Genomic DNA, 19912 nt, shown 5'->3' on the forward strand with positions numbered 1-19912 from the left:
TTAGCCAAAATGGATTTGACTTGAAGTTCAGTAGTAAGATCCTCGATACGATGCTAAAGCTGCCCATTGGATTCCACAACACTTCCAGCAGCTACTCACCCCATTGCTAGGTGTTGCGTTTTCATGGAATCCAATGGTCTGCTTTAGCATTGGCTAGCTGAGAATGCTAACAAAAAAGGCCATTTAATAACAACCAGAAGTATTTAAATCTTCTCGATATGTGATAATTAGAAGTAAAGCAACACCTTCCATCCTTGGACTAAGATACTGTACGTTTTCAAGCCATATCCCAAATTCCACTTGAATGAGAAGATACTTACTACTGACGTAGAGATTTTGTCTGCACAAAAATGTTTACACAACCATTGTGCAGTATCTCCACAATGCTTTTGTAATTTAAAAAAAAAAAAAATTCAACTTGAGTTTGTTGGGGACACTATTATGACAGTGACACTACATTCTGCTTTGTCCCGCAACCCGCCTCCCTCTCCCACTCTCCTGAGTCTCTACCAAATCCTCCCTCTGTAATTCCTTCCCTTGTTATTGCTTTTTTAACACTGATCAAACTGATGACCTTGAACTTCCCGCTTGGCTTTGCAAACCTCTCCATTCTTACTGTGGATATGAATATTATTATTACTTGTATCCAGATCCACTTCAACAGCCGTTTTGTGGTCAAAGCGCTGATGACCATCTACCCTGGCACTGTGTTGATGATCTTCAGCGTCTCTCTGTGGCTCATCGCTGCATGGGGCCTACATGTCTGTGAGAGGTGAGTGACTAACACGGAACCTAAACCGGCTGCGCGCGTGCGCCATCGTGCATAAATCTATTTTGTCCCCCCACACCAAACGCGATCACGACACGCAGGTTAAAATATCAAAACAAACTCTGAACCGATTATATTAATTTGGGGACAGGTTGAAAAGCATTAAACATGTATGGCAATTTAGCTAGCTTGCACTTGCTAGCTAATTTGTCCTATTTAGCTAGTTGCTGTTGCTAGCTAATTTGTCCTGGGATATAAACATTGAGTTGTTATTTTACCTGAAAGGAACAAGGTCCTCTACTCCGACAATTAATCCACACACAAAACGGTCAACCGAATCGTTTCTAGTTATCTCTCCTCCCAGGCTTTTTCGCCACTGACCTCGTTCGTCTTTCAGTCACCCACGTGGGTATAACCAATGAGGAGATGGCACGTGGGTACCTGCTTCTATAAACCAATGAGGAGATGGGAGAGGCAGGACTTGCAGCGCGATCTGCGTCAGAAATAGAACTAACTTATTTTTTTAGACCTTGGCAACGCAGACACTCGTTGGCACGCACGTGAGCAGTATGGGTGGAATAATTGAATAACATAGATTTCTACATTTATTTTGCAACGACTGCGCATGCGACGCGAGCGGTGTAGTCAGCCTGTAAGAAGGGAAAGGAGGAGATTGAGGAGGAGGGAAATAGGCAATAGACTTTTCCCGGGATTCATTCAGTGGTGTTAATTTCGTCAACAAAAACAGTGACTAAAATATTATTCAAAAACCTATTTTTCAGTGGCAATTAATGAGACTATAACTGACTAAATAGACCCAGAAAAAAATATAACTAAACAAAAAATATATATATTTTCAGTTGACAAAATTATCTCTGTGACTAAAATCTGACTACTAAATGGACTAGACAATATTTTTTGGAGAGATTGACAGCTTTTCAGTGATAAGCACAATTAATATTAGCAGCACAGCGCAGTTTGTTCAGCAGTTGGAAGGACGCGACCTGCAAACACAGCCTAAATCAATTGGTGAGCTGCGGTGACGCAAGCGATAAGTGTGGGCAAACAGGCTCCGCTCCGGCTCCGCCTCCGATTTATAGCGGAGCGTTTGCTTCACTAACCAACCCAGTCTCGGAGCATTTCGTATTATTCTGTACGTAAGTCCGAGACACTCCTTTTAGTATGAGATGTTACGTTTCGTATGCTATGTATTAATTTGTGGATGTACATCATCCATTTTGTATGATATGTTATGAATTACAATACGTATTATATGTTACCAATTTGAAAAACGTACAATATGTTATGAATTTTTTTTTATGCACAATATGTGACACATTCCCAAAACTATGATATGTTACAAATTCTAGCTAGGTGGCTAACATTAGTTGGCTAATGTTAGCTGGGGTTAGGGTTAGGGTTAAATTTAGGAGTTAGGTTAAAGGTTTAGGGGAAGGGCTAACTAAAAGGGTTAGGGGAAGGATTAGCTAACATGTTAAGTAGTTGAAAGTATCTGAAAAGTAGCTAATCAGCTAAAATGCTAAAGTTGTTCGTGATGAGATTCAAACTTGTAACCCACAGGGTTGCTAGACTTTCGCGTTATCCTTTCATTTTTACCTTAAGTTACCGTCTGTTTTATGTTACCATATCATACTTGCTTGAGTGTTCTGGAATTACATTTACTGTGACCTCTATGAGACCAAGCTGTGTTACAGGGAGAATCATACTTGTGCATGCATGTATATATACTGCTCAAAAAAATAAAGGGAACACTTAAACAACACAATGTAACTCCAAGTCAATCACAGTTCTGTGAAATCAAACTGTCCACTTAGGAAGCAACACTGATTGACAATACATTTCACATGCTGTTATGCAAATGGTATAGACAACAGGTGGAAATTATAGGCAATTAGCAAGACACCCCCAATAAAGGAGTGGTTCTGCAGGTGGGGACCACAGACCACTTCTCAGTTCCTATGCTTCCTGGCTGATGTTTTGGTCACTTTTGAATGCTGGCGGTGCTTTCACTCTAGTGGTAGCATGAGACGATGTCTACAACCCACACAAGTGGCTCAGGTAGGGCAGCTCATCCAGGATGGCACATCAATGCGAGCTGTGGCAAGAAGGTTTGCTGTGTCTGTCAGCATAGTGTCCAGGGCATGGAGGCGCTACCAGGAGACAGGCCAGTACATCAGGAGACGTGGAGGAGGCCGTAGGAGGGCAACAACCCAGCAGCAGGACCGCTACCTCCGCCTTTGTGCAAGGGGGAGCAGGAGAAGCACTGCCAGAGCCCTGCAAAAATTACCTCCAGCAGGCCACAAATGTGCATGTGTCTGCTCAAACGGTCCGAAACAGACTCCATGAGGGTGGTATGAGGGCCCGACGTCCACAGGTGGGGGTTGTGCTTACAGCCCAACACCGTGCAGGACGTTTGGCATTTGCCAGAGAACACCAAGATTGGCAAATTCGCCACTGGCACCCTGTGCTCTTCACAGATGAAAGCAGGTTCACACTGAGCACGTGACAGAGTCTGGAGACGCCATGGAGAACGTTCTGCTGCCTGCAACATCCTCCAGCATGACCGGTTTGGCGGTGGGTCAGTCATGGTGTGGGGTGGCATTTCTTTGGGGGGCCGCACAGCCCTCCATGTGCTCGCCAGAGGTAGCCTGACTGCCATTAGGTACCGAGATGAGATCCTCAGACCCTTTGTGAGACCATATGCTGGTGCGGTTGGCCCTGGGTTCCTCCTAATGCAAGACAATGCTAGACCTCATGTGGCTGGAGTGTGTCAGCAGTTCCTGCAAGAGGAAGGCATTGATGCTATGGACTGGCCCGCCCGTTCCCCAGACCTGAATCCAATTGAGCACATCTGGGACATCATGTCTCGCTCCATCCACCAACGCCACGTTGCACCACAGACTGTCCAGGAGATGGCGGATGCTTTAGTCCAGGTCTGGGAGGAGATCCCTCAGGAGATCATCCGCCACTTCATCAGGAGCATGCCCAGGTGTTGTAGGGAGGTCATACAGGCACGTGGAGGCCACACACACTACTGAGCCTCATTTTGACTTGTTTTAAGGACATTACATCAAAGTTGGATCAGCCTGTAGTGTGGTTTTCCACTTTCATTTTGAGTGTGACTCCAAATCCAGACCTCCATGGGTTGATAAATTGGATTTCCATTGATTATTTTTGTGTGATTTTGTTGTCAGCATGTAAAGAAAAAAGTATTTAATAAGATTATTTCATTCATTCAGATCTAGGATGGGTTATTTTAGTGTTCCCTTTATTTTTTTGAGCAGTGTATAATAGATAATTGTATTAGTTGATTTAGTAGTTGCAGCAGTAGTTTTAGGCCTATTAGTAGTTTTAAATGTTTTATTTATTATTATTTCATTGTTATTATTATTATTAGACCGTAGTTGAGATAGGCCTATGTGTTAATCTTATCATATTTCCCCGATGCCAAATCAGTGTGTCTTGTTTGCAAATAAACTGTCCCCGTTTGCAAATATTTAAATCTGAGACATCATTAGGAATCTGAGTATGGTACTGTCAAAAGTTAGGTCTACCTTTCCACTCCAGACAGAGTAGGCCTACCAACGCAGAAATGTGTAAACTTGAACTGCTGGCTACTCTTCTTCCGTGGTTTAACCCAACAAGAGAAATTCACAAGTGTTTCCCTAAAATTTGTCTGGGTTTAAACATCTTCTATTGTACAGAAAACGAATTGCTTAATCAATTGATTGTGACAGAATTAGATTATTTCCCAAGCAAAGTCATTGTTTTTCTCCTTGGCTATAGAAAGTTGTAGCTCAGCTTCTGAATGTCAAAGAAACAAAACTGATATATTTATTCCCATATGCATCAGAGTCACGTCTTTCCCGTGTATTTTACAGCTTGTTTCTGAGCAGAAAGCATTGCGGACCAAAGTGCTGTTAAAGGTGACTTTATATAATCGGATCTATTTTATTTTCTTCAAAATCTTAAGCTAACAAGTGGTTGGCCTGTGCTTTTTGACATTTTCTTTCATAAAATGTAGGCTTATGGCATACCTTCTCATACCCCCCCCAATTCGAGTCTTGGTTTTAACTTCACAGCCTTTCACTGACACGAAGATAGGCTATTTAAAGAGTGCATGGTGGGTGAAGGAACTGAAGAACAAATATATGGATAAGCAGCCTATAGCCTGATTTCATCTGGCAAACAGGTAGGCCTAACTCTTATTTCTTAAACAGGAAGAAATAGGCTCCAACACAAAGCTCTATTGTTAGTAAAGTCTAATTAAAACTAAGATGGTTGAAATTAATTATGCTTACATTTTCGCACTCTCTTTCTGATACTGAACAGAACACAGGCTATATGCTAGTCCGCGTGCGATAAATAATTTTCTGAAGAAGCCTTTGACTCCTCCTGACCTGCCACCTTATACCTACACAGCACAGCCATTGGTTACGCAGCACACAAAACAGTTTTTGTCAGCAAGAGCAGGGTTCGAATATCCATTGCAGTGTGTAATGCAGCCTAGATGTATTTACACCATCACAGCAGCTATCTAAGAAATAGAACTGCTCTGTGCTTCTCCGAGCATGCACTTCATTGATCATTTGATTGAGACCACACATTTAACCTGTAGGTGTACTTGATAGTGCGCGCCCAGCGGAGAATCAGAGATGAGGGGTGGCACCGGGCACACATCGCTATACAGTGCATTCGGAACCCTTGATTTTTTCCAAATTTGGTTACGTTAAAGCATTATTCAAAAAATGGATTAAATAAAAAATGGTCCTTATCAATCTACAAATAATACCCCATAATGACCAAGTGAAGACAGGTTTTTAGAAATGTTTGCAAACGTATCATAAAAAACACAAAAAAACTTTATTTACATAAGTATTCGAACCCTTTGCTATGAGACTCGAAATTGAGCTCAGGTGCATCCTGTTTCCATTGATCATGCTTGAGATGTTTCTACAACTTGATTGGAGTCCACCTGTGGTAAATTCAATTGATTGGAAATAATTTGGAAAGGCACACACCTGTCTATTTAAGGTTCCACAGTTGACAGTGCATGTCAGAGCAACAAAAAAGCAATGAGGTCGAAGGAATTGTCCGTAGAGCTCTGACATAGAAGCACAGATCTGGGGAAGGGTATCAAAACATTTCTGCAGCATTGAAGGTCCCCAAGAACACAGTGGCCTCCATCATTCTTAAATGTAAGAAGTTTGGAACCACTAACGCTCTTCCTAGAGCTGGCCGCCCGGGCCAAACTGACCAATCGGGGGAGAAGGGCCTTGGTCAGGGATGTGACCAAGAACCCAATGGTCACTCTGACAGAGATCCAGAGTTCCTCTGTGAAGATGGGAGAACCTTCCAGGAGGACAACCATCTTTGCAGCACTCCACCAATCAAGCCTTTATGGTAGAGTGGTCAGACGGAAGCCACTCCTCAGTAAAAGGCACATGACAGCCCTCTTGGAGTTTGCCAAAAGGCACCTAAAGGACTCTCAGACCATGAGAAACAAGAATCTCTGGTCTGATGAAACCAAGATTAAAGATTGGCCTGGATGCCAAGCGTCACGTCTGGAGGAGACCTGTCACTATCCCTACGGTGAAGCATGGTGGTGGCAGCATCATGGTGTGGGGATGTTTTTCAGAGTCAGAGACTGGGAGACTAGTCAGGATCGAGAGAATGATGAACGAAGCAGAGAGCTTCTTGATGAAACCCCGCTCCAGAGCTCTCAGGAACTCAGACCTGGGTGAAGGTTCACATTCCAACAGGACAATGACCCTAAGTACACAGCCAAGACAACGCAGTGGTGGCTTCAGGACAAGTCTCTGAATGTCCCTGAGTGGCCCAGCCAGAGCCCAGACTTGAACCAGATCGAACATCTCTGGAGAGACCTCAAAATAGCTATGCTGCGATGGTCTCCATCCAACCTGAGAAAGCTTGAGAAGATCTGCAGAGAAGAATGGGAAAAACTCCCCAAATACAGGTGTGCCAAGCTTGTAGCATCATACCCAAGAAGACTCGAGGCTAAATTGCTGCCAAATGTGCTTCAACAAAGTACTGAGTAAAGGGTCTGAATACTAATGTAAATGTGATATTTCAGTTTTTTTATATACATTTGCAAACATTTCTAAAAACCTGTTTTTGCTTTGTTATTATGGGATATTGTGTGTAGATTGATGTGGGGGGAAAAAACTATTTCGTTAATTTTAGAATAAGGCTGTAACGTAACAAAATGTGGAAAAAGTCCAGGGGTCTGAATACTCTCCGAATGCACTGTATAGCCTAATAAGCAACTAATTCTAAAACACTGAGAAATGTCTAATTTTCATGAATTAGAAATTACATGACACTCCCCTGGACTAGATTAAATACTAAACCCTCCCCTTGACCGAAATTGAAAAAGCATGACCCTCCAGCTACCATTCCGTAAATTTTGATCCATCCTTACTAAGTATTGTTTGTTTGTTTTTTGATTTGGACATTCTTGAAAACGAGGTGGTGCATCTCAAGAGATTTCATCCTGCTAAATCTCTAATAAATAAATACATTTGGTGGCACAGAAAGAAAGGAAAAGGGATAGCAAACTATTTATTGACTAAATTCCTCTTGCCACTACACTATATCTGACTGGGTAAATAACTTTATTTTGAGTTAAAGCTGCAATATGTAACTTTTTGGGAGACCCGACCAAATTCACATAGAAATGTGAGTTATGGATCTGTCATGCTCCTTGTAAGCAAGTCTAAGAAGCGGTAGATCTGTTCTATGTGCACTATTTCTTTTGGTTTTATACACCAGCTTCAAACGGCTGAAAATACAATATTTGTGGTTATGGAAAATATATTTCACAAAGGCCATCAAATCAAAGGTTATAAAAGTATATATAAAGTTGTTTTTGACAAAAATGAAAACATGTCAGTTTGTCACTTTCACGAGGTTGGAGTAATAACATGTTCAACTACTTAAGACATTGGCTCGAATCTAGGTTGTGCCTTTAGATGTCGAGAAAATGAACATCTAAGGAATAAGCGTCACGTCTGGAGGCAACCAGTCACCGCTCATCACCTGCCCAATACCATCCCTACGGTGAAGCATGGTGGTGGCAGCATCATGCAGTGGGGATGTTTTTCAGCGGCAGGGATTGGGAGACTAGTCAGGATCGAAGGGAAAGATGAACAGAGCAAAGTACAGAGATCCTTGATGAAATCCTGCTCCAGAGTGCTCAGGACCTCAGACTGGGGCGAAGGTTCACCTTCCAACAGGACAACGACACTAAGCACACAGCCAAGACAATGTCCTTGAGTGGCCCAGCCAGAGTCCAGACTTGAACCCGATCTAACATCTCTGGAGAGACCTGAAAATAGCTGTGCAGCTGTGCACCTTCCAACCGGACAGAGCTTGAGAGGATTTGCAGAGAACAATAGAAGAAGCTCCTCAAATACAGGTGTGCAAAGCTTGTAGCGTCATACCCAAGAAGACTCGAGGCTGTAATTGCTGCCAAAGGTGATTCAACAAAGTACTGAGCAAAGGGTCTGAATACATACAGTTGAAGTCAGAAGTTTACATACACTTAGGTTGGAGTCATTAAAACTCGTTTTTCAACCACGCCACAAATTTCTTATTAGCAAACTATAGTTTTGGCAAGTCGGTTAGGACATCTACTCTGTGCATGACACAAGTAATTTTTCCAACAATTGTTTACAAACATATTATTTAACTTATAATTCACTGTATCACAATTCCAGTGGGTCAGAAGTTTACATATACTAAGTTGAGTGTGCCTTTAAACAGCTTGGAAAATTCCAGATGGACAATGACCCCAAGAATACCTCCAAAGTTGTGGCAAAATGGCTTAATAACCTGTTAGGGCTAGGGGTCAGTATTGACACGGCTGGATAAAAAACATACCCGATTTAATCTGGTTACCACTCCTACCCAGTAACTAGAATATGCATATACTTATTACATATGGATAGAAAACACCCTAAAGTTTCTAAAACTGTTTGAATGGTGTCTGTGAGTATAACAGAACTCAAATGGCAGGTCAAAACCTGAGAGATTCCTTTACAGGAAGTGGCCTGTCTGACCATTTCTTGAACTTCTTTTCCATCTCTATCATTTACTAAGGATCTCTGCTCTAACGTGACACTTCCCACGTCGTCCATAGGCGCTCAGAGCCCGGGAAAAAACAGAATGTCGTCATTCCAGCCCCAGGCTGAAACACATTATCGCCTTTCTCAAGTGGCCGATCAAGGGACTCTGGGCTTATGCGCGTGACCCGACCGCCCCCGCCTTTGTGATTTTTTCCTCTGTTTGCCGAAAAGGAGATTCCCTGTCGGAATATTATCGCTTTTCTACGAGAAAAATGGCGTAAAAATTGATTTTAAACAGCGGTTGACATGCTTCGAAGTACGGTAATGGAATATTTAGAATTTTATTGTCACGAATTGCGCCATGCGCACGACACTTCTTTACTATTTCGGATAGTGTCTGGAACGCACGAACAAAACGCCGCTATTCGGATATAACGATGGATTATTTTGGACCAAACCAACATTTGTTATTGAAGTAGCAGTCCTGGGTGTGCATTCTGACGAAGACAACAAAAGGTAATCAAACTTTTATAATAGTAAATATGATTATGGTGAGTGCTAAACTTGCCGGGTGTCTAAATAGCGAGCCCGTGATGCCTGGGCTATGTACTTAGAATATTGCAAAATGTGCTTTCACCAAAAAGCTATTTTAAAATCAGACATATCGAGTGCATAGAGGAGGTCTGTATCTATAATTCTTAAAATAATTGTTATGCTTTTTGTGAACGTTTATCGTGAGTAATTTAGTAAAATGTTAGCGAATTCCCCGGAAGTTTGCTAGTTCTGAACGTCACATGCTAATGTAAAAAGCTGGTTTTTGATATAAATATGAACTTGATTGAACAAAACATGCATGTATTGTATAACATAATGTCCTAGGGTTGTCATCTGATGAAGATCATCAAAGGTGAGTGCTGCATTTAGCTGTCTTCTGGGTTTTGGTGACATTATATGCTGGCTTGAAAAATGGGTGTCTGATTATTTCTGGCTTGGTACTCTGCTGACATAATCTAATGTTTTGCTTTCGTTGTAAAGCCTTTTTGAAATCGGACAGTGTGGTTAGATTAACGAGAGTCTTGTCTTTAAATAGCTGTAAAATAGTCATATGTTTGAGAAATTGAAGTAATAGGATTTTTAAGGTTTTGAAAATCGCGCCACAGGCTGCAAGTGGCTGTTACGTAGGTGGGACGAATTCGTCCCGCCTAGCCCAGAGAGGTTTAAGGAAAACGAAGTCAAGGTATTGGAGTGGCCATCACAAAGCTCTGACCTCAATCCTATAGAACATTTGTGGGCAGACCTGAAAAAGTGTGTGCGAGCAATGAGGATTACAAACCTGACTCAGTTACACCAGCTCTGTCAGGAGGAATGAGCCAAAATTCACACAACTTATTGTGGGAAACTTGTGGAAGGCTACCCGAAACGTTTCACTCAAGTTAAACAATTTAAAGTCAATGCTACCAAATACTAATTGACTGTATGTAATCTTCTGACCCACTGGGAATGTGATGAAAGAAATAAAAGTTTAAATAAATCATTCTCTCTACTATTATTCTGACATTTTATATTCTTAAAATAAAGTGGTGGTCCTAACTGACCTAAGACAGGGAATTTTTACTAGGATTAAATGTCAGGAATTGTGAAAAACTGAGTTTAAACTGTATGTAAATGTAAGAGTTTTTTTTTATGTGAAAAAAAATCTAAAAAGACATTTTTGCTTTGTCATTATGGGGTATTGTGTGCAGAATGATTAAGATTTTTTTTTAATCCATTTTAACAAAATGTGGAAAAATACACTGTGTGTATTAAAATGTGACTAAAATTAAAGGGCATTTAATTGACTAAAATGGCCCACTGTTTTTGTCATTTTGACAATAACTAGACTAAATCATTATTTAAATGACAAAAATGTGACTAAGTAATTTTGACAAATATATCCTTGTCTAAAACTAGACTACATTTTTAAAAAGGGCCAAAATTAACACTGATTCAAAGGCATGTTGCGCACTGCACTACAGATAGTGTAGTGTACACTACACTGCCTTTTAGAGGTAATTAATACTTCAGTCGACGTCTGCAGCATTTACCATTGCAAACGTCGGGGAAATGGCATTTAAAAGACACATTGTCTGTAGTGCAGTGCGCCGTGCTGGGACGTGCCTTCGATTTAATCCCGGCCTTGGTGACTATATGACTTGGACCAACCTCTAGTGTGACTAATATCAGATGGGCCCCACCCATCATAAGTTCAGTCAGTCATATCAAAAATACAGTCAAATATCACACTCCTAGACAGAATCAAGTTTTTTGTTCAATGTTAATATGGTAAAAGTGGACAAGACTGAACCATCATCCCTCCCTTGTCCTCTAGACACCACAACTATAAGGACCTGAGCAGTAACTACATGGAGGCCCTGTGGATGGTCTCGGTCACCTTCTTGTCCATTGGTTATGGGGATGTTGTTCCCCACACCTACTGTGGCCGCAGCATCTGTCTACTCACTGGGATCATGGTAAGCAGTTTCGGCAAAATAGGAAAGGCAATCGCACAGCTGAGTTGGCTTGTTGCAGGTGCCTGGGAATAATTTGATGAAATCTTTAAAAGAAAAGAGAAGGGGGTGGGAATCATTGTAATTGTGGTCATTAGCATACTGTCTTTTCCTTAAAGGCCCAATGCAGCCATTTTTATGTCAATATCAAATCATTTCTGGTTAACAATTAAGTACCCTACTGTGATTGTTCTCAATTAAAATAGTGAAAAATAAACAAAAATGACTTCTTAGCAAGACCAATATCCCAAGCAAGAATTTAGCTAGGACTGTCTGGCAGTGGTCTGAGTGGGGAGAGGAAAACTGAAAACTAGCTGTTATTGGTTTGGAAATCTCTTTCTTATTGGTCTATTAACTAATTTACCGCCTGGTGGTGTCACCGGGTAGGCCAAAACTCCATCCTACCAAAACAGGCTGAAATTTCAGGTGGTCTTTTCAAATAGCATTATCATAATTTTCACAATTTCATAGTATTATTCCAACTCCGAGTGTGGAAATAAAACAGGAACATCTAGTTTTTGATTGCGCTGGGCCTTTAACCTTTTTTGTTTTGTTTATTTCTCTCTCTGTCATACACACACACACAAGGGGGCTGGTTGCACAGTGCTGGTGGTTGCCGTGGTTGCCAGGAAACTGGAGCTGACCAGGGCAGAGAAACACGTCCACAACTTCATGATGGATTCCCACTTTACAAAAGGGGTAAAACTCACCTGACTTAACATGTGAATGTATTCAATAGTGGTCTTTGGAACCTTGACTTAACATATGTGAGACATTCAACGTTGACCTGTAGAGTTGTATGAATCATGGACTGTCCCCCAAATGGCAGCCTATTCCCTATATAGTGCACCGGTAATAGGGTGCCATTTGGGATGCAAACATTGAAAACTGAGTGTTGGACGAGGAAACAACTGTTCTCTTCCAGATAAAGATTGCTGCAGCAAATGTACTTAGAGAGACTTGGATGATCTACAAACACACCAAGCTGGCCAGGGAGAGAGACCACTGCAGAGTACGCATGCACCAGAGGAAGCTGCTGCTCGCAATCCACCGGTAAAGCACCATTCAAAACACACTTCCCCAAGTAACCCACCAGCTTAGACATTCCCCTCTGAAAAGCCAACGAGGTTACACTTTACACCATATGCACAGGGGTGTTAGAACTTGTGAAAGCCTCAACTGTAATACAGAAATGGTCATTCTCTGTTCATCATGAATTATATTTTCAATTTGTTTTACCTGTCCTGTGATTATGTCTGAATGTTAGAAATCTTCTTCCTCTGTGTGTTCACCCCAGGCTGCGTGATGTGAAGATGGAAAGGAGGAAATTGGCTGACCAGGCCAACACACTGGTGGATCTCTGCAAGGTGAGAGACAGGCACGGTTACCGATTAGGTTCACCCACTACTGTTGCAACAACCAAATATGACCAATATTCTAGGTCACTACTAGCCTGGACCCAGATCTGTTTGTGCTATCATGTCAACTCCTTGTCATGCCAAATGAGTGACGAGGAGTTGACATGGTAGCACAAACAGATCTGAGTCCAGGTTAGGCCACTACTGTTGCAACAACCAAATATGACCAATATTCTAGAGAAGGGAGCAATTGACGATCTTCTAAATGTTATCACATTGCCCCCTCTCATTCTGACCACTCTGCACCCTTTTCCCCATGTAGATGCAGAATCTGATGTATGACGTGCTGTCAGAGGTGAGTGGATGTCGAGGGGACCTGGAAAAACACACAAACAGTCTGCAGCAGAATGTGGAGGAGCTGAGAGAAGGCTTTAGGACCCTAATGCCCCTCCTCTCCAGCACCCTCGCCACACAAAACGCTTCCATCCGCCACCTGCTCAGGGAGAGGGAGGAGCAGGCAGTGACATGGAGCATGGCAGGGCAGGATAGGTAAGAGAGATGGGAGGAGGTATGCAATGTGTATTGTTACAGGGAGAGGTAGAAAGAAATTGATGGGCAAAAGTTGGGATCAGGATAAAGATACTTTATAGGAATAACTATTCAAAGTGTACATAAAGAATGTGTCAAAGCAATAAAGGATAGATTTGACTTCATTTTTATTAGAATTACAATGAGCCAACATCGAGACTATATGCAGTACTAATATGTGACTCATACTGGCCCCCCCCAAAAATGATACTAGTCTTGATTTTAACACTAAAAATTAAACAAAGTATTGTTAGCCAGCATGTGCACTGAATGTTCTGCGCATCATAACTAATGTATTTGTCATTTCACAGTGATCGGTAGATTGGCATGATAGTATGTGGTGGGGTGTACAGTATAAAAGACCATGTCCAGTAATAACCAAATCTGTTTAACTGAGTTGTATAATTTACAGTAAACATTAATAAATTAAGTTACATCTTGTCACGAGTCAGTTAATTACATGACATTGTTTCTTATGCATTTTCTTGAAAACAAGCACTCACTTTACTGTAACAGGCTATAAACACATACCAGTGGTCGAGTGTCTGCCCAACTGCAGGTGTTGTGTGCCACGTCATCCAATGTACAGTTGGGAATCAGATTGCTTAATCATGTGTTCAGCAGATATCTTAAATATGGATCCCGGCGTTGTAATTTCTGGCATACATCTGCAATGAAGTCAGGCAGGAATTTGACAAGTAACTGTGCGATAGAACAGCATTTCCATGCCATCATAGGCAAATATGGAAAAGGGAACAAAAGTTCAAACCACACCAATTCTTTAGCCAAAACAATATTTTATTAAGAGACTGGGTTGGAGGGTTGAGTTACAGCAACAAAGTGGACTATCATAGAGTACTCCCATCTGGTGTCCAGACGTCGTGAGCACTTCTAGATCAATCTGCTGTTTCTTGGATGCAGTGACTGCTGTGTCGAGGCTGGAGTCGCTGAAATCAACCTGTCCAACCCCTCCTCTCCCTTACATCTCTACCAGGGCATCGGGAGTACAACTAATGCTGCTTCCTCCTGAATGAGCACCCTGATGGAGAGAGAAAATGACAGTCAGGCCGCAGGCAAATGGGGCATTACCGCTACACACGACAATCTGAATGATTAGAGAGTAGCGGGACACAGTGTTTATTCATTTGGTTGCATATTTACAGCATCTAGTGCTAAACAGTCTACATGTCAGGAAAGCATTCACTGCCAAAACAATAATTTAAAATCTGCTAAAGCCATAGTAAGGTTACGCAATGTTGGAATCCAGTGTACTGCAACACCTAAATAATAAGTAGCACCATAGCATAACTTGCATCTTGTTCTCAGCCTTCGAAAGGGGAGAGCCAGTGGTCTAGCCCTACCCTTCTGCAAACTGAGATTTATCATCTTGCACTGGAATGAGACAGTACAACCATTGGGGTGGCAGTCCAGTCACTTGACAGTGCAGTCAGGTCATTTGATAAAGATATGAGCCATTAACATCTACAGTGAATGTGACAAGTCTGAATTAATCTGTGCCAATATCAGCCAGTCAAATTACTATTCATTAACATAGTAACTGGCAATAGTACCAACTACATCAACAAATATTGACATGCTGTACTTAACTGTGTTGTTTTCCCATAGACATTAAATTATCAGAGACTATCCACTCTCCAACATGAGTTGGAAAATTTAGGGGGAGACAGAATGCTGAGACTACTGACCCTCTGTGAGACGTGCTTTGCCGCCAGTGGGCTGACACAGAACTGTGGAGCAACCCACACACAGCACGACTGTCTGGGCGTGGCTGAACACAGTTGTGATCTTGTAGCATCCTGAGGGAAACAGAAAAATACAAAACATTACACACACAATCTGAAGACGTCAACATCATTAGTGCCTGGGGGTGTACACAGTAGCAAAGAAACTAAAATGAGTGTTTCTTATTGGACAAATACTAATAGGTCCCGCCCCATTTGCTTCCTAATGAATACAATGTTGTAAGCACTGACTCATTAAGCTAGTGCATAGACAAGGTGGCCCTTCAAACTTGAGTCCAATTAAGGAAAGAGCTGAATCTACCTGGGCACTTAACATCCATGAAATAGGAGTTAGGGCTCTGGACGAGACGCTTCTTCTTGTGGCTCCTCTTCTCCTCCTCAGGGGATGGGTGCAACAAGTCTTTTGCGAGCTGCAGAAGAGTGGACAAAAGACTGCTTAAAACACTACATTTAGTTTGAGTAGTTAGGACTACGGTTTACTTTTACATTTTAGTCATTTAGCAGACGCTCTTATCAGTCTGTCCGTTTGAATGCGTGAGCCTTGAGATCAGAGTTTTAAATGTTTTAATGACCCTGATCCTGTTTACAGAAGCAAATATTTTATGTGAAGGTGGATGCTGTATATAACAACTATTATTAAATGCATACATTTACATTTTTTTTCTCCGTACTGGTCCCCCGTGGGAATCGAACCCACAACCATGGCGTTGCAAACACCATGCTCTACCAACTGAGCCACACGGGACCGAGTGACAGACCGTGCATTTAACATTTGTCATTAGCAGACCCCCTTATCCAGAGAAAACTAGTGGATGATACTGCGATGTAGTTATGTCAGATACACAACCCACAATGGGTGTTGGCTCACAGCCAGTTGAATTACATTGAAATCGAATCACATAACCACTCAAGCTTGGTTGAAATTGACATCAAAATAGGAAAATTGCTGCGAGTGATACTGCCAAGGAACTGTAATGAATTTGCGATCCAAAACCTCATAGCTACCACCCTGAACTCTTGCTCACTGGATTAGGTAACGTCAACGCTGACCCTTGTTCGAGGCAAAATAATAACACATGTTCACTTGGGATTTGAGCAGTAACTGGCACTACATAATCTACTAGTACACAAGTCAATAGTATGTTTAACAGTGGCCACTATTGCACGTATATATATTTAGACAATGTTCAATTTTCAGGTGACTCCTTCTCCATGTTTGCGATATGCAGGTCGCCATCTTGTATCACAATGCGCGCGTATGTGAACGATTGTGATAGCAACACCTCGGCACTGAATAGGCCGACAGAGCTAAAACACACAACAGTCAGTACTCGCATTATTATGCATTACTGACTCCAGTATTGGCATCTAAAGCCCCATATGAACGGTTAAAATCGTGATTATGTCAGGCTCCGGTACTCACTGGCATGTTGGCGAGGAAATAGCCGCTGCCGGAAAGGAGGCATTGCCGGAAACAGGAGGTTCATATTGACACTCATTTTGTGCACCGGCAGGAAGTGAGTGAATTAGAAGAGGTTGGTGGACATATTTGTAAGGTCAAAACACATAAGCTGTGTTCGAATACTCATACTAACCGTACTATTTGTGACGTAAATTGAGTATATAGTATAGTTATTGATCAAAGTATGGATATAATTAGTATGCCAAAAGTTCCCGGATGTCATACTAAATTCGCCAAAATACGAAGTACACACGCAGTAGACACTATTTCCGTACTTTTAAGGCCCATAATACAATTCTTCAGAAATGGGCGTGGCTTCACAACGTTTTTAAAGTTGAAGAAAATGGCAGAAAATATGCAGCCGAAGTCCAACGAGAGCGGATGCAAATTCATTTCTTAAACTATTTATGAAAAATGCTAAGAAAATGTTGAGCAATGTAATAAAATAATAACTGTTCAAATTGGTTACGTTAAGTGTTAGCTACGCTGTTCTTACGAACTAGCGTTACAGCAGTATGCACTGGTACTAGTTACCCAATAATAATACAAAAAATAACATTTTAAATAACTAGGCAAGTCCGTTAAGAACAAATTCTTATTTACAATGACAGCCTACCGGGGAACAGTGGTTTAGCTGCCTTGTTACCATGACAGGACGGGGATTTGATCCAGCAAACTTTCAGTTACTGTCCCAACACGCTAACCACTAGGCAACCTGCCGCCCCTAATGTTTGTTGGCTAGTAATATATCGAACTTGCCAGGCAGTATATTAACTATCTGCTATCTAACTAACTATCCAACTTTGACTTGATTATTCACATCATGCTTAGCTAAGTGGTATGTATAATCGTTTTGCTTTTCAATGGAGTTAATGGAACTCGTCTGTGTGCCAGAGCGTCGAACAACTGATGAATTTACCAACGCTCAACACCAGTTGAAAATGGCTGGTGTCAGTAAACGTTGGGGGGAAAAAAGCTTAATTCAATTGTTGCAAGCAGCACAGCTACAGTCACCAACGCTCTGGATAACATGAAAACAGCCTAACCAGCTATGCCTAGGGCAGAAAAAATTGTCAGAGTGAGGTGTTCTCTCATTTGTGTCTAACCAACATTAGCCAGTTAGCTTGGGTGCTTGACTGCCGGTGAACCTCAGATCAACCCTACTCCTTGGCCAGAGCGTCCAGTGTGCTATCTGAATTTATGAACCGACAATCTGACAAAGCTATGGGTTTACGGACGTCCAGAGTGCACTCTGACACTCCAGATTTAATTTAATAACACACTCAAAAGTCATAAAATGTCTAGCTAGTAATTTGTTATGCTAGCAAGAGGTTGTAATATTCATATGTGAATACATACTGAATTATAATTGGATGCATTTTACCGCCGTATCATACTGTGCGGTGATTGGTTAAGACCACCCAGACGGTTAGGTCATGTTCAGTTGATCGTGGTTGGAGATAGGCTAACATGTAGTTGTAGCTAGTTAATAAAGAGTTATGTTAAGAAACATCCTGTAGTTCTGCGTTTTATTATTTTGTACAAAGCGTACAAAACAAGACATGGTGTCAGAGTAAATGGTCTTAAAAGATGGATTTTTCTGGAGTTCCTTCACCTCGAATGGACTGGGAGTCTACAAACTTACCCGATGCATGGCGTAAGTACAAACAGCATGTGGAGCTAATGTTCACTGGTCCTCTGAAGGAAAGAGAAGAGGAAAAATGTAGCTACCTGCTCCTCTGGATCGGTGAAAAAGGGAGAGATATTTACAACACATGGACACTTACCGAGGCTGAATCAAAGGTACTGAAAACATACTACGATCGTTTTGAAGCATATGTTGTGCCGAAGACTAATACAATTTTCGCTAGGTACAAATTCCATGAGAAAGTACAGGGAGCTAGCGAGTCTTTTGAACAGTTTGTGACTGAGCTGCGTCTGCTTGTGAAAGACTGTGATTATGCAAACAAGGATGAGATGGTCAGGGACCGTATTGTATTTGGAATACACTCACCGCGAGTGAGAGAGAAACTTTTGAATGTTGGGTCTGAGCTAACGCTGGACAAAGCTATCGACATAGCCAGATCTCACGAGCTAGCACAGGCTCGGATGAAAACCATTTCGCGCGGCAGCACGAGCGCATCACGTGAACAAGCAGTGCACGCAGTCAGGCAGACATCAAAGCACACCTCCGGTGCCCAGAGAGAGCGTTTCAGAACGGAGAGAGACATAACTCCAAAACAGAGCGACACAGACTCAAAACGCCCCAAAACATGTGGATATTGTGGATACAAAGTGCATGGCGAACAAGGAAATTGCCCAGCTAAAGGCAAACAGTGTACTAAATGTGGTAAATGGAATCACTTTGCAAAAGTGTGCAGAGCTTACCGTGGAAAAACAGTACACACAGTGAGTGAAGATGAAATGTCAATCAAAGAGTCAAATGATGATGAACTGTTTATTGATTCAGTGACACAGAAAAGTCACATATCAGAGACAGAGCAAGCCTTTGCTGACATTGAGATAGGAACACAAGGCACAAAGCTAAAGTTCAAACTAGACACTGGTGCACAAGTAAACATTATTCCTCTGAATAAGTACCGCAGCTTGACATCTGAGTGAGAGCTACAGCCCACCATGCGCAGACTGACTGGTTATGGTGGTGAACAGCTCCCAGTAAAAGGCACATGCACTTTCAAATGCAAATAGAGGAGTCCGGCTCAACCCCGAGAAGAGCACAGTCAGCGCTACAGAGGTCAGCTACTTCGGACATCTTCTCACAGCGAATGGAATCAAGCCAGATCCACAGAAGATCTCAGCCATAAAAGAAATGGAGCCACCAAAGAACCGTGCAGAGCTGGAAACAGTGCTTGGCATGGTCAACTACTTAGCCAAGTTCGCACCCAGCATCTCCAATGCTAATGCACCCCTGCGTCAACTGCTAAAGCAGTCCAGTGAGTTTCTTTGGGACAAGCAACATGACATTGCTTTCCAGAATGTGAAAGACTTGATCACGAGAGAACCAGGACCAATCCTTGCCTACTACGACCCCAACAAAGAGCTCAGACTCCAAGTGGACGCGTCGAAGTATGGACTAGGTGCAGTGCTACTGCAAGAAGGAAAGCCCATCGGCTACGCTTCCAAATCTCTCACAGACTGTGAAATCAACTACGCTCAAATCGAAAAGGAGCTCTATGCCATTCTGTTCGGATGTAAACGTTTCCATCAGTACGTATATGGACGACAAGTCATTGTGGAATCCGACCACAAGCCCCTTGAGTCAATCATGACGAAACCACTAGCTGCAGCCCCGCCAAG

The 19912-nt window shown here is 42.1% G+C and overlaps 2 protein-coding genes and 2 non-coding genes across 4 annotated transcripts in view; 1 reads left to right on the plus strand and 3 right to left on the minus strand.

The window, feature by feature from the left end:
* The window catches only part of LOC106570095 (small conductance calcium-activated potassium channel protein 2), a 24345-nt gene extending 10535 nt beyond the window's left edge, over positions 1-13810 (plus strand). The window contains exons 5-10 of the mRNA XM_014142091.3: positions 651-772; positions 11246-11387; positions 12012-12122; positions 12349-12476; positions 12721-12790; positions 13104-13810. Coding sequence (XP_013997566.1) covers positions 651-772; positions 11246-11387; positions 12012-12122; positions 12349-12476; positions 12721-12790; positions 13104-13334 — 804 coding nt within the window. The 3' untranslated portion in view covers positions 13335-13810. The remainder of the gene's footprint in view (positions 1-650; positions 773-11245; positions 11388-12011; positions 12123-12348; positions 12477-12720; positions 12791-13103) is intronic.
* A 336-nt stretch (positions 13811-14146) lies between these two features.
* On the minus strand, positions 14147-16691 carry LOC106570097 (small ribosomal subunit protein eS27). The gene is made up of 4 exons (XM_014142097.3): positions 16556-16691; positions 15434-15542; positions 15076-15186; positions 14147-14408 (listed from the first exon to the last, which is right to left on the minus strand). The coding sequence occupies exons 1-4, from the start codon at positions 16559-16561 to the stop codon at positions 14380-14382; spliced, it is 255 nt and encodes an 84-aa protein (XP_013997572.1). The 5' UTR covers positions 16562-16691; the 3' UTR covers positions 14147-14379.
* LOC123726950 (small nucleolar RNA SNORA35) lies at positions 14684-14816 on the minus strand. The gene has a single exon (XR_006759057.1). It is a non-coding gene; the product is annotated as a small nucleolar RNA SNORA35 (small nucleolar RNA).
* Positions 15804-15879, minus strand: trnaa-ugc (transfer RNA alanine (anticodon UGC)). Its single transcript has one exon. It is a non-coding gene; the product is annotated as a tRNA-Ala (tRNA).
* Positions 16692-19912: the final 3221 nt, after the last annotated feature.

This window comes from Salmo salar, chromosome 14 (assembly GCF_965601325.2).
Source record: "Salmo salar chromosome 14, fSalSal1, whole genome shotgun sequence".
Taxonomy (NCBI): Eukaryota; Metazoa; Chordata; class Actinopteri; order Salmoniformes; family Salmonidae; genus Salmo; species Salmo salar.